General features: G+C 46.9%; 1 protein-coding gene across 1 annotated transcript; it reads left to right on the top strand.

The window, feature by feature from the left end:
• The first annotated feature begins 374 nt into the window (after nucleotides 1-374).
• disp3 (dispatched RND transporter family member 3) lies at nucleotides 375-13,647 on the top strand. The gene is made up of 21 exons (XM_080894024.1): nucleotides 375-638; nucleotides 4,602-5,597; nucleotides 5,678-5,897; nucleotides 5,980-6,116; nucleotides 6,213-6,347; nucleotides 7,861-8,021; nucleotides 8,211-8,350; nucleotides 8,456-8,547; nucleotides 8,656-8,820; nucleotides 9,162-9,323; nucleotides 9,411-9,557; nucleotides 9,656-9,789; nucleotides 9,884-10,053; nucleotides 10,156-10,286; nucleotides 10,565-10,749; nucleotides 10,865-10,991; nucleotides 11,142-11,287; nucleotides 11,421-11,580; nucleotides 11,692-11,805; nucleotides 11,895-12,067; nucleotides 12,152-13,647. Exons 2-21 carry the CDS (start codon nucleotides 4,610-4,612, stop codon nucleotides 12,506-12,508), a joined length of 4,044 nt encoding a protein of 1,347 aa, XP_080750150.1. The 5' UTR covers nucleotides 375-638; nucleotides 4,602-4,609; the 3' UTR covers nucleotides 12,509-13,647.
• Nucleotides 13,648-14,317: the final 670 nt, after the last annotated feature.

Raw genomic sequence — 14,317 nt, 5'->3', positions numbered from 1 at the left:
CCAACTCTGATGTGATGGGAGGGGGCTTGGCTGCGGTACCGTGACAACTGCATCCTTTGGGTCACCCGTAACTAGCTGACTGATGCTTGAATTTTTTTCCGGTGACATTTTTGCAGTGGTATAAAAATCCCCGCGGGCTCGCCAGCCTGTCGCGGGAGGTGCGGAGAGGTTTTCGAGCTGCGTTTCCCTCCTTGTGTCTCATACACTATTGAGCCAGTCAGCAGAGCAGGCTGAACAAAGCCATGGGAGAGAGAGAGAGGAGCTTCTGGGAAGAAATGTCTCTCACTGACTCTGTCGCCTCGACAACCGGGTAAGAAAGGAGGGGAGGGAGAGAAAGGACTGGGGAGCATAAAAGGAGAGGAAAACAACACATTATGAACTGCCGGGGTTAGAGGATTCTTGCAGAGTGAGGGGAGAATAGTGGATTTGTTTTTGTGTGGGTTTCTCTGCTGAGGGCTCCCTCAGTGTGCCTCTTGATGAGTTATTAACTATGACATTAAAACACTAACTGATCATTTCTCTCCCCCCCACATGAGTGCGTGGAGCAGATGAAATTACAGAGCACAAGTTCAGCACATTACAAGTGGACCAAACAGGCCTGATCGCCCCACCTGTAATTTTTGTTTCATCAGCCTCAGGTAAGTCTCTCCCCTGTGTTGCAGATTTCTTTTGCTTTGATGGGATCGCTTATTGTTTTTGTCTGATCTTTTCTTTTTTCTTTAAATTAAATGTGAATATGAGATGCTGATTGCTGAAGAAATGCAGACCATTTAAGCTGTTCATCTAGAAAATAAAAGATAAAGTGCACTAATTGTTTTAGAAAGTTGTACGAAATTGGTTTCATACTGTTATCTATGTCCTCTTATGCTGCCAAGATAGAGGGAAAAAACTACCTCCAGTGTAGTATGAGGCTTTGGTGTTCAGTTTCATTCAGGGGAGGGAGAGAAATTGAATTTTAGATCCCCTGGATGCCTCACACTGTATGCACAGAGCTTTGCGCTTTGCCTTCAGTTTGAGCAGGAATTCAAAGACAATAAGAAAACGAACATCTCTGCTGGGTGCAGATGGACCTTGAGAGTTTGATTTGAAGCACAGATTGAGAGCGTGTATAGAATTGGAGGCACGTCTGCCATAAACACACTGCTGAATGCTCATGCATAAGGAATACATTCATAAAGCACTAGTGGTGAAATCAATGCCCCTTTAAATGAGGTGCTATGCTGGCTGAGCCTACACCAAGCTCAATGTGTGTGGGTCAGCAGGCAGCATGCGATATCCATATTGGATGAGATGAAGAGGAGATAAACTGAGGAAGGTGGAGGGATGTGTGTGTGCGTGTGCATGTGTGTGTGTGTGTGTGTGCGTGTGTATGTGTGTGTGCTATCAGTATTGAAGGTTACAAATCTCTCACCTTTGTGGACAGGATAGGGATGTGGGGGTAAAAAAAAAGGCAGCGAGACTGATGGGAAGAAAAGGGCAAGAGATTGAGGGCAAACAGAGTGCTGAGAGAGATGTTGAGAGTAATGATGATATGTGAAGGGTTCAGGCTCACAGCAAGCTGGGGATTGCTCGGAGCGCACACCTCGCCGGCTTCACATCACCCAGAGAGGTAAAGGAGGGTAATAACACCGACACTGAGCTTATCTGTGTTTTCACGGGAGAGGCCGTGCGTACATTAGGTTTCCAGTTCATCATCCTGGATGCCCTCATCTCGCTGAACACGACATACGAGACAGCTCTGTCCATCACCTACACCTGCTGTGCTTCCAACGAGCTGGCAGGTACAGCACAAACATCACTTGTTGGGAAAAAAAATGTAAAAGCTACAAAGTTCCCACGTGAGCCTGAACGCAAGCGGGATGTCAAAGGCATCAAAAATTCATTTTCAGACAATTAACACAATTTTACACCTGAAAACCCAGCACGTGCAACTTCACTCCAGGCCTCCTGGTGCATTCACCTGTCTCATTTGTCACAATGTAACTGCATTACAGAAAACCACATCCTCTCCTTTAAGAGCGACGCAGCTTTAATATACACTCAGCCATATGGCAGACTGCTTTTACACCAACATACACTTAAAGCACGATGCCAGTTTATTCTTATTTTTTAATCCACACCTGCGCCGGTGTGGATTAAATCGGGTGCTCTCTCCTATTGATTTTTTTTTAGAAGCGACGTTGAACAGTTCTGGCAGCTTGTAAACACATTAGTTATACCAGGCTGCGTACCGCTCGCAGTGCTTTGCAGATGTACTCCACTCATAATTATTGTACACGAGGCGCAATGTTCCTGGATGCGAAGGAGTGCCAGACTCATCACGAAGAGACGAAAGGATGCGTCCCCGAGGCCGTGGGTAGTTATCTCTCCCTCACTGTACCTGCACGCCGCTGCGAGGCCCGTGTAGACAGTTGAGGGATCATAAAAAGCAGGCAGAGCTTGCACTGAGCCTGCCTCACTCTCCTAATTCATTCATACATCCTTAGTTTGAAATCTGCTCGGCTTGTGAGGCTTTTTTACGAAGCGGGCCCTAAGATGCACCTGTAGTGCTGCTGCCCCCCCCATAATTATTAACCAGCAGAAATTTCTTTTTGACAGATTTTCAAGGAGGCCACGGTTTGTTTGATGTCTGATGGCTGCGCCGTCTCTTCACCCACTTCCCCGTTTTTCTCTTCTCTCTTCTCTCCCTTTCCCACTCTTCGCATGATATTTCTGCACTTCTCTGTGTGCCTCCTCTCATCTGCTGCTGAGAGCATCACGACCAAAACATGCTTGAGAGGGGAGGGCAGGGGGGCAGAGAGGATTACCAAAATCTAATTGCCAAAATTAGTAGCTGTATTCAATTTCATTTACCCCCCAAGTACAGAATCATATCGAGTTTAATTCTTCGTGTTTTTCAATGCAAAATAGTGACGCTTGGACCGAAAACGCATTTGACGAGGAAAAGTCAGCATTCGAGGAAAACAACATAATAGGACTCATTATGGAATAATAGCCCACGATGGCTGCAGATAACGAGTCATAATAAGTTGAAATTACACCAGCAATTTGGAACAAATTATTTTTCCTTGTTATATTAAAAATATATGTCTGTGTTGTTTAAGAGAAAAAGGTCACTGAAAAGAATGATTAGATGGTTTTCTTTTTGTTTAGTGATGCATCCTGAGCTTTTGTCTTAAAAAACAAAAAGCTACCAAACAAACACCATTAATGCGTTTATCCTCTAAAAATGCGGGAAGCTCACATTCACACCGCGCGCCCCATCTGCACTCCCATTAAAAGGGGCAGCGGTGCCCTTGTTCGTGCACTTGGATGACATGGTGCTGAATAAAACAAAGTGTTGTCCATTTTTAAAAGAAGTCCCAAATTTGGCCTTTTTTCTAAGAACGTGAAATGCAGGGCGGAGCTCTTGCTTTCAACTCCGCAGGTTTTAAGATCTATTGAATGTAAAATCCAGCGTGAAACCATGGTGGATGTTTGAGAAAATCAAAAGTGTTTCTCTCAAAGGGCGAGGAACTGGAGGGTAAAGGATTTTAATGATGTGCCCGTTAAATACATCCCCCAGTCTGTGAGCCGGAGTCTGACTGTTGCACGGTGGCCGCACAAGGAGGCTGGCTGTTCCGAGTGGAGCACTCCCTTTATTGCCACCGTGAAATCAACTACGTTTAGATGTAAGAGCACAAACTGTCCCATAAATCAGCACGCCTACAGTTCATTTGGCATCTTAAGGGTTTGCCTTTCAACAGTCTTTCTTCCCTGCTCTCCAACGGGAGGAATCTTTTTTTGCAAATATCGATTAATCCGTGTCATTTGTAAATTACTCTCTTTTATGATGGATTTTTCACTCTAGCTAGAAAGCTGACTACAGCTATCTTTTACACATAATTATGATTCAATGTCTTACCTGGCTGACCTTAAAGCATCGTTCTAAAGAGAATAGATAAATTGCTGCAGTTAGCAGACTCACTGCCACTTGAATGCAAACTGTCTGCAATGTCTTGCCTGAGAGAAAAGAAGCGTGGGGGTGGGGTGGGGGGGGGGGGGGGAACGTGACACCTATTGACACGATTAGTCGAAGGCTGCCCATCGCTGGAGATAAACTCTTTATACCCCGCTCACTCTTCTTGTCACTAATTAGACAAGTGAGATGATTTAATTTGGTGCAGGGTGGAAACAACTGCATCGACTGGTCATATGTAGAACCCCACTAGTATACGCTCTCCGGGTGATAATGGCTTGCATGGGCTGGCAGAGAAAATAATTAAATCACAGCTTTTTAGCCCGTCTCACCCCAAGCTCTTGTGATCAGCATCTTAAAGCAGGACTCGGCCAGCCATTTTCTATTACGAGCCCTTGAGGGGAAGAACAAGAAGGGGGAAAAAGGTCCCCCTCGCTCAATTTTCTCCATGCGAGCAACCAGTGGACGGCCTTTCTCGCCAGCTGCTTCAGGATTCGCTCGTGTCCTTGCTCTCTGAGCACAACTTTCAAAGTTGCCTTGTCCCCCATTCTGTCGCAGCTGTGCTCATGTTCACCTGACCAAGTGGACAACAGCCATAACGTTAAGTGAGTGATGATCAAGTGGCCTTATGTGTCCCTGACAGGTGCCGCAATGGATGTGGATGATGAGCCGTTGCTGTTTCACACCAGCTGGGGTGGTGGAGAAGAGGAGGAGGAGCTGGAGGAAGAGGATGGAGCAGCACACGCCGCGGAGCAGAGCTGGTCCTCGGGGGATGCTTGGGTTTGTGGACTGTGGAAGGCAGTGGGGTGGGTTTACACGCAACCCTGGGCCAGTGGGGCGGTTTTAGGGGCAGCTGTCCTGCTGCCATGTGCCCTCTTTGCCTACATGCTGCTCTACTGCCCTCCTCTGGACATAGACCTCTCCTACAGTGCCTTTGAGGTTCACAGCCACTTCTCAGCTGAACGTTTTGACGCCCTCGCCATCGCCGTAAAGACTCAGCTGGGGTCGTGGGACAGACGCAGACGAGACATAGATATCATGGAGTCTGAGGCGCTGCGAGAGCTTCTGCTTGAGAAGCTGGGCAGGAAGGAAGTGTTCAATAAGATGGATAATGAGGACACGGGGTCCTCCGCTCCTCAAGGGGACCCTTTACAAGCCAGCGATCATCAGAAGAGAGGAGCAGCAGCAAGCAGAGATGAAAGGACAGCGCCTCATCTGGGTCAGGGGGAAACGGGGACGCATGAAAGCATAAATCCAGGAAAAGGGGAAGAAGAGGCGAGATTAGGGGATGGAAATTCAACTTTTTCCCTCATTAGGAAGCGCAGATTTGTTCCCAATTACTACTTACAGAGCCAGGCTCTGTGGAGGATTGAGCTGGTGTTTGTGGCTCAAGGCAAAGGCGAGCGCAACATCTTCACTCCAGAGCGCCTGCAGACGATACACCAAGTTGAGCGGCTGCTCATGCAGCACCCACAGTTTCATCAGTTCTGCTGGAAGCCTCTGGAGTTACTGAGGGATCTGCCACTGGGGCCGTCCTACTGCTCCCCACCCAGCTCCCTCCTGTCATACCTCTACCCCAGTGAGAGAGGAGGCAAGATCTACTATGATGGCATGGGCCCAGACTTGGCTGATATTAAAGGCAGGTTGAAATTCCAGTTCAAGCTTGAATGACTCCTTGGGGTAGCCCAACTTAACTTTGCTGATTCTCCTCATGTGCAGGTTCTCTGGGCCTGGCCATTACCCACCCGCAGTTTTACTGGTACGTGGATGAGAGTCTGTCCCCGGAGCATCTGTTCTCATCCCTGTTACGCAGTGAAATCCACTTCGGAGCTCCTCTGCCGTCCTACTACTCCCTGCAGGACCGAGCGGATGAGCAGAGAGCACGCTTCAAAAACTTTGTGGTCCAATATGCAGACATCCTGGCCAACCAGTCTACCAGGTCAGTAAAAACTCTCGTATTCACAGGTACTGAATGCTATTGCAAACACTCAAAGTTGTTTTGTCTGTGTGACCTGTTCCAGTCAGGTAAAGGTGCTATATGGGGGAACAGAGCTGTTTGATGACGAGGTGAGACACACCTTCCACAATGACATGATGCTGGCTGTGGTCAGCGGAGCCTGTATTACTGTGCTTGTCTACGTCCTTACCTCCTTTTCTGGTACAGTATCCCCGTATTTCACTTACATCGATGTGTGTACGTGTTTCTGTTTGAAGGCGCAGAAATATTTACAAGCTTCTTCTTGTCTCTGCGCAGTCTTTTTGACTTTCTTTGGACTTGCTAGCATCGGACTGAGCTGCCTGATGGCTCTTTTCTTATACCACGTCGTGTTTGGCGTGAGGTACCTGGGCATTCTCAACGGAGTTGCAGCGTTTGTTATTATCGGTATCGGTAAGTCGTTTAAGCAATAGTTTGACATTTTGTAAAACACTTTGTGTTTATGAAGATTGATGCCACTTTGGGGTTTGTAAAATACACTGAACAGCCTTATGACCACCTACCTAATAATGTGTTGGTCCCCCTTTTGATGCCAAAAAAGCCCTGACCCAGCGAGGCATGGATTCCTCTAGACCATGATGTTAGCAGCAAACTCTGTAAGTTGTGCTGTATAGCCTCCATGGATCGGACGTGTTTCACCAGCACATTGGACAGATGCTTGATTGGATTGAAATCTGGGGGCCTTGGAAGCCAGGTCAACACCACAAAATCATGTTTTTGTTCCTCAAACCATTCCTGATCTGTTTTTGCTTTGTGGCATGATGCATTATCCTGCTGAAAGAGGCCACGGCCATTAGGGAATACCGTTTCCATGAAAGGATGTACATGGTCTGCAAGAGTCAGCATGGGCACCCTGACTGGTCTGTTGCTACGCAGCCCCATTTGCAACAAACTGCAATGCACCGTGTATTTTGACACCTTTCTATCAGAGCCACCATTAAGCTTTTAGAGCAATTTGAGCTGCAGTAGCTTCTCTGTTGGATCAGACCACACGGGCCAGTGTTCGCTTCTCATGTTCATCACTGAACCATGGCTGTCCATGACCCTGTTGCTGGTTCACCACTGTTTCTTGGACCATTTTTGATAGATACTGAGCACTGCAGACCGGGAGCACCCCACGATAGCTGGTGTTTTGGAGATGCTCTGGCCAGTCATCTAGCCAGCACACTTTGAAACTCACTCAAATCCTTATGTTTCTTACACATCTACTTAAAGGACCAATGTTCACTTGCTCCCTAATATAACTCGTCCACTAACAGGTGCCATGATGAAGAGATGATCAGTGTTACCACCTGTCAGTGGTTATAATGTTATACGTAATCGTATGTGAAGCTCAAGGCAAGCTTGGCTTAGCTACACCTAAATACAGAATTGAAGAAGAAGCCACAAGCCTGGCTGGGTCTAAAGTTAAAAAAAAAACTGCCTCTCAGAACCACTAAATCTCATTAAAATGTAAAAGTGCCACCTTGTACTTTTACAGGGGATTTAATTACTACTTCTAGTGACTCAGTGGAGTCTTGTCACCAGTTAAGCAAATGGCACAATCCCCCATAAAACCATAATCCCCTCCATATAACATGCTGTAGTAAAGCTGTGTTGTGTGCAGAGTAATTATACAATGTATAAGTGTTAATGACTGACTTCACTGTGAAAATTCACTGTATTTCTCTGCGTCTCGTAGGTCCCCATCTAGCTCCCATTTCCAGGCTTTTCACGCTAAACTAACAAGCTGCAGGCTTTAGCTGATTTCGCGCACAAGATGCAAACATAATGACCTTTTTATTTTCTGACTCTCAGCTGTATGTGAATGCTACGTGGAGCTATTGCTCTGAAATGAGGAAAACTACAACTCTTTGTCATGAGTTGTGCTAAGAAGTCCTCCTTTTGTCTACCCTTCATCTCTCAGGGGTGGATGATGTGTTTGTGTTCATCAGCACTTTCAGACAGGCTTCTCATTTGCATCAGCCGCAGCAGCGAATGATCTACACAATTAAAACAGCTGGCCGAGCGACATTTCTGACCTCCTTCACGACTGCGGCCGCTTATGCCGCTAACACCTTCTCTCAGGTAATTATGAAACTGAGAAAGAAAAGAAAAGAACAGCGCTTAATAGGACATGTACAGGGTGTATAAATGACTCTCCTACAGTGGGTGAATAGAAGTGCCTCTCTCAGCAGACAACCATTTTTCCCACGATAAGCACAAATTGAATGTTTCAAGGTCCTTTACACTGCACTTTGTTCACCTGACACTCAGATCCCAGCCGTGCATGACTTCGGCCTATTCATGGCTCTCATCGTCAGCTGCTGCTGGCTTTGGGTGTCTGTCTTGATGCCTGCTGCCCTTTGTATCTGGACACAGTTTGTGGAGCCTCGTGAACATGCCTGGTTGAGCTGGTAAGCTTTTGCTTCCTTACTTTTTGTGCTGCGTGACACCCACCCAGATCTAATCCCCCTCAGCTGTCTCTCTCTCTCTCCCCCTAAACTCTCCACCCCGCGAAGCTGGAAGCTGTTTTCGGGCCTGTCGGCGAACCACAGCCCTTTGTCGGACGAGGATGATGATGTGGCTCTTCTGTCAGTGGAAATGGAGCCAGGTGAGATTATTATCTGCCTAGCATCGGAATGAAGGCTGGCAGGGGGATTGGTTGTAAGAATGTGTCTCGCGGGGCACCTCTGAGGATCTTTTCCTTCGTCTCTGCCAGGCTTCTGCGACACAGACGGCGATGCGGCCATCCTGTCCCTGTCGGTCGAGACACCTCTGTCCCCTCCGGGGCAGCGGCACGTGGGTGTGGTGAGCACCAATCTTCAGTGGGCCTTGAAGCACTTAGTGGCTAAGCCGGTTGTGGAGCGACGGAAAACTGTTCTAGGTGAGATTTAATCTTAACTCAGAACTTGCAAAGACAACATCAATTTATATCCCAAAACTCAGCGGTTGGGGCTTCTAAGATATTGTGTGCAGAGCTCTTAATGTTTGGTTTAGATGTGAGAGTCACCTCAGGCTTAAGTAAGAATTATTGTAGAAATTCTGTAATCTCTGTTTGCCCCGAGGGGATTCTGCCTGTCAGAGTGAGTGCAAAGCATTCTCATGAAGGATTCAACCACACTCTTTGGGAGTGACTGTAATTGATCCTCACTGCTGATCTGTCCCACAACTGTTCTATCAAACCCTCTTTTCTGTCGTTGTTTGTTCATCTCCCTTCTGGCCCAGGTGTCTTTCTCCTGGTTCTGGTCTTCTCAGCTGCCTTCTGTTGTCTCCTGAGGCCGGCCACTCACGCTCCCCTTCTTTTCCGCCAAGATACAAACCTCCAGAGTCTGCTGGCTCTGCGGAGCAACCTCAGCGGCCAAGGCATCTCCTGTCCCATGTGCTCAGGTAAGAGTGGAAGCATAACTCGGTTAACTTCTTAGATCTGGAACGAATATCAAAAGAAAAAAAAACAAAACATGTCGTGTCCTGCAGGTGTGTTCATGGAAAAACCCCACCCACTTCCCACCCATGCTCCCTCGTCTGCATTTTTGCATCCTACACATCAGCAGAGGCCGAGCAGGACAACTCCCACTGCTGCTCCGAGTGGAGTGAAACAGGACTCACTCACTAACCAAACAGGTAAAAACCCAGCACATAAAAAAACCCAAACCCAGCCCTTTTCTCATTTAAGCCCTGTTTCCTGTCTTTAAAATCCTGACCTTTGTACCTTTTTCAAGGCCCTCTTGTGACAGTGTACGTATCAAAGTTAGACCACGGAGCCTCTACAACCATTTACCGCTTCTCCCTTAACGCCAGCATCCCGTCCCCGTGGAAGATGTGCAGCACAGAGCGTGAGGTGTCATCATTCCAGGTGTGAGAGCAGGAAAAAAGCCAACCTGATTATATTGGTAATAATTCGAGTCCCACTAAAGCAGCTTACAACTAATCTTGCTTTATCTGAATAGGCTTTTAATCAGCCCCATGGCAATTACACCGCCAGAATGACAGTGTGTGTTTCCCACGTATACCTCCCGTACGACAGCTGGATGATCACGTCCGGCTCGTGTGATCCTCGTCATGGCTGGACGCCAGATTTTTCCTTTTATGTAGCATCATCCCCACAGCAGCACAGCAGGTGAAGGCACAAAGGAAGAATGTAAAACAGAGACTGAGACAGGCTGTCAGGTTGTTTTAGTGGGGAAATCTGTCATTTTTCAGCTCTGCTTTTTCCCTTTAGGAAGTTGTACTTTGCTCAGTGCCGCCTGAGACCTCATCCCAGCCGCGTGTGTGTCAACCCGCCAGGCTGTGGCATTAGCTCTGGGCCTGATGGACCTTCACGGGGAAGCTTTTATACGTTTTTTCCCAGCGGTGAGCGAGCAAGCATCTCGTGATAAGCATAAAGACTGTTTGTTAGCATCAGGAAAACAGTTCTCACTCCACATGAGTCACGCTGCACAAATGTCTTTTTCCTGTCATTTAGCTGAGTCTTAACTACAGAGAAAACGCACTGATGTGACTTCTCCTCTTAAAGTGAATCCTCTGGAGAGTTTTTTTTTTTCTTTTCACAGTGCACCAGTTATGCAGATATTTTTGCCCCGTATAAATAAACGTGGTTGAAAGGGTTTTCTTTGCTTCTATTTTCAAAGATCCCTCATCTGCTGCCAAAACGAAACCATCCAAAACGTTTGGCTTCAATCCGTGCAGCGGCGGTGTGTGCGGCCAACCGGCGGTGCGTCCTCTGGTCGACACCGGAGCCATGGTTTTCCTTGTGTTTGGGATCCTGGGAGTGAACCGAACCGAACGCAGGGACAACCACGTGATTGGAGATATGGTGATGGTCACACCTGCGCCACATGCATCTTAAACTGTCGACTGGAGGAACGCTGCACCGGATTTTAAAAGGACTTTCTCACCGTTGTAAATTTGTTGTTTGATTCTCTCCAAAGGGCAGCATTATACTGGATCCAGACTTTGATATTTTCCAGGAGATGGGGCATCTTTGCAAAATCTGCAAAGCTGTTAGTGCAAACACACAGCTCGTAAAGCCGGGAGGAGCACAGTGCTTGCCGTCAGGTAACATTTGCTTATCTGATGGGAAGGGAAAGTAACTTTTCAAATGTGGGGTTTTTTTGTGGCACAAAAAAGTAGTATAAAGTCAAATCAGCAAGGTTAGGCCTTCTGATTTGACAGCACGCAGGCTAAAAAGTCTGCTGTTCCTCACAGGCAACAAGCTATCTTCCATTCTGCCTCTTCTTCATCCCGAGTGCCACTCTCTCCCTGAACCCAACCTGCTCCCAGGGCAGCTGTCCCATGGAGCGGTGGGAATGCATGGAGGGAAGGTCCGCTGGCTGTCCATGGCCTTCGAATCTGTAAGTCTCTTCATCTCCATGCGACAAACCGCCGTCGGTTTCAGAGTTGCCGCAACGCCTTAATTCTCTCTCTCTCTCTCTCTCTCTCTCTCTCTCTCTCTCTCTCTCTCTCTTCCTCCTCCTCCCTTGTAAGACCACATACAAGGGAAAATCCTCATTTCAGACGTATTCCGATTTCCTGCAGTGGGAGAACTTCATCCAGGAGCAGCTCGCAACTCTCCCGCAGACCTCTTCTCTGCAAAGAGGCTTCCAGACGTGTGAGCACTGGAAGCAGATCTTCATGGAAATCATAGGCAAGTGAGAGGTGGAGCAGATGTCAAAGAGATGCAGTGTTTGTTTTTTCCTTTTCTAAAACTGGAGACAGATAAAAATGCCGAAAGTGCTGCCCTCTGGTCCTGTTGTAGGTGTGGAGAGTGCCCTCTGGAGTCTGCTGCTGTCTCTGGCCATCTGCGTGGCAGCTGTTTCTGTGTTTACCGCACATCCTCTGCTGCTGCTGCCCGTGCTCGTGACCATTCTCGGTAAGAGCCGCACTAACATATTTACATTTGAAAGTGATGTTTTCAAATAACCAAGAGTGCATTTCCCTCATGTTTTTGGTCTTGAATAGGGGTGATCTGTCTGGTAGTGGCGCTCATGTATTGGCTGGGATGGGAGATGGGAGCAGTGGAGGCAATTTCTCTGTCAATACTTGTTGGATCCTCGGTGGATTACTGTCTACACCTGGTGGAGGGATACCTTCTGGCTGGGGAGACCACACCTTCTATGCCTTCTCATAACTTGGTACGCGACTATTCTAATTTCAAATTGACCACAGCGTGTTTTTTTTAAGAGTCTGCACTTTTTAAATCTCTGTTTTATTCGCAGGAGCCTCAGGCCGAGAGGCAGAGGCGGACTCTGGAGGCAGTGAACCATGTGGGTGTTGCCATAGTGTCCAGCGCTGTCACCACAGCGATCTCCACAGTCCCTCTCTTCTTTTGTGTCATTGTGCCTTTCGCCAAGTTCGGCCAGATTGTGGCCATTAACACGGCCGTCTCCATTTTGTACACCCTGACCGTGACTGTGGCCACGTTGGCCTGCGTGGCCCCGGCCCGCTTCAGCAGACACCCAGGCGCTGTACTCAAGGCCAGCCTGGCTGTGATGGCAGCCGCCTCTTTGGGAGCAGCTCTGTGGTGGGTCGGGGGACAGCTGGGTGCCATGGCCTGGCAGTCACTCACCACATAAACACTACTGATGTCACACAGAGGCGTTCCTCTGTATGCAACCTGTGAGAACTATTTTCTTTCTTCCATGTTTGTGGAACAACGGCTCAGTACACGGTTACATACTTTACAGCACAAAGATGTCAGAGTTATCACAGTTTTTTTTCTTTGTTCTCACTTGTATTGATCAGTGGATTGTTAAGTATAGAGGGGGGAAAAATCCCCACTCTGGGTGTCTCTTTTTAAAATCTAGTGTAACTGAATATGTGACTCATAATAGTAGGTTGATTTCTGATTCACACGAGCTGTTTTTGGTTTGTTTCCCCCCCTTCATCTTCAGCCCTAGATGATGGAGTAATTGTTGGGAAACACTGACTGAGTCACAATTTTCATCTGTGTTACTTATTGAGTTGTGAAGAGTTGCTGAGTGTTCTGTGACCTGCTTTTGTGAACACTGACACAGCGCAGCGCTGCGATGTCCGTGAAGACCAGTGTTAATGGTTCACTTTGATACGTGGCCATGTTGTGAAGCATCAGAATGTTTCTTTGGGTTTTTTTTTTTTTATTCGTCGTTTTGTTTTCTTTGTCTCGATTTTGCACTGAATGTGATTTTTCAGCCACATTTGTATCAGAGCTTATGATGTCCCACTGTGGCTGGATTAAAAGTTCTATAAACCAAATTTATACTCTGTTTTTATGTTAAATGTAATGTAAGATGATGTAAATGTCTGCGTATGCTGCTCTTACTCATTCTGAACTGAGCTTTGGATGCTGCCAACACACACGTTTAGAAGAACTCTCAAAGCCAATATTTAGCACAAGTCACTTTCCTCTTTTGTGACTTCGTTTTATCTCAGATCTTACAAAATGCTTCAAGGTGTCTATTTTTGTCATTGGGTTAAAAGAGACCTTTTATCAGCTCCTCAGGTGTACCCTCCACAAGCCCTCCGCCACACTCACAGCCTCTCACTGTAACCTGCTCGGTTCTCCCACAATTCAGAGCACCACTCAATAGCGTCTCCACTCTGCCCCACAGTGAAGGTGACGGCCATTTGTCAAACCGCACAACGTAACGGTCGGGGGAGAGGGGCCGACTGCAGCAGGAGCAGTAAATTCTGGTTTATGTGCGTGTTGTTACTCGTGGATGTCAAATAAAACAGGTGCAGAAAAGCTCGGGGTCTTTTCTTTTTGTTTTCCTTCCTCCTGCACGGTTATGTAACGGAGCGGCGGGATGACGGCCTGTCGCTGTTGGCTTATAATCACATAATTACCGGGAGAGCTACTGTAGATGCGTCGCATCTCTGGGCGGCTGTTAATAACTCATATGAAAGGGGTCAGATGAAACAATGAATTGCATTAATGTTTCATGCTGGTTATTAAATAAAGGGACGCTGTTCTACACAAAGAGGTATTTTCTACTCAGCGTGATGGAAATGGATGTAGGAAGATGAGAACAAATAGGAGTAAAATTAGAAGGGAAAAAAACCCGTTGACTTTTGTTCTGGAGAGACTTTAATTTCCACTGTGAATGAAGGGGAGTGTTTGAATGTCTGCGTACCTTTCACATTCATTTCCTTCTTTTTTTTTTATTACCGCAGTGCTTCTTGTAGGGTACCTAGATGTATCGAGCTTGATATCGACATCTGTTATTTCTGTCTACCATCTATTGATATCTCTCTCGCTACCCCTTCATTTGTCGATAGCTCTTTCTCTCTCCAACCCATCTTTATAGAGATCTCTCTCAATACCCATCTAGCTATCTATCTAATGCTATTCTCAATCTCTTTCTACTTATTTCAATAACTCTTGAGATATAAAATAATGAGAAATA

The sequence above is a fragment of the Rhamphochromis sp. 'chilingali' genome, assembly GCF_963969265.1.
Source record: "Rhamphochromis sp. 'chilingali' genome assembly, chromosome: 10".
Taxonomy (NCBI): domain Eukaryota; kingdom Metazoa; phylum Chordata; class Actinopteri; order Cichliformes; family Cichlidae; genus Rhamphochromis; species Rhamphochromis sp. 'chilingali'.
This window is presented reverse-complemented; position numbering and strand designations above follow the sequence as displayed.

Bases quoted from the DNA above. Each gene is read 5' to 3' on its own strand.
- disp3 (XM_080894024.1), top strand. From the start codon at position 4,610: ATGGATGTGGATGATGAGCCGTTGCTGTTTCACACCAGCTGGGGTGGT. The intron at 8,022-8,210 runs GTAATTATGAAA...CCTGACACTCAG, and splicing joins CCGCTAACACCTTCTCTCAG to ATCCCAGCCGTGCATGACTT. The intron at 12,068-12,151 runs GTACGCGACTAT...TTTTATTCGCAG, and splicing joins CTATGCCTTCTCATAACTTG to GAGCCTCAGGCCGAGAGGCA.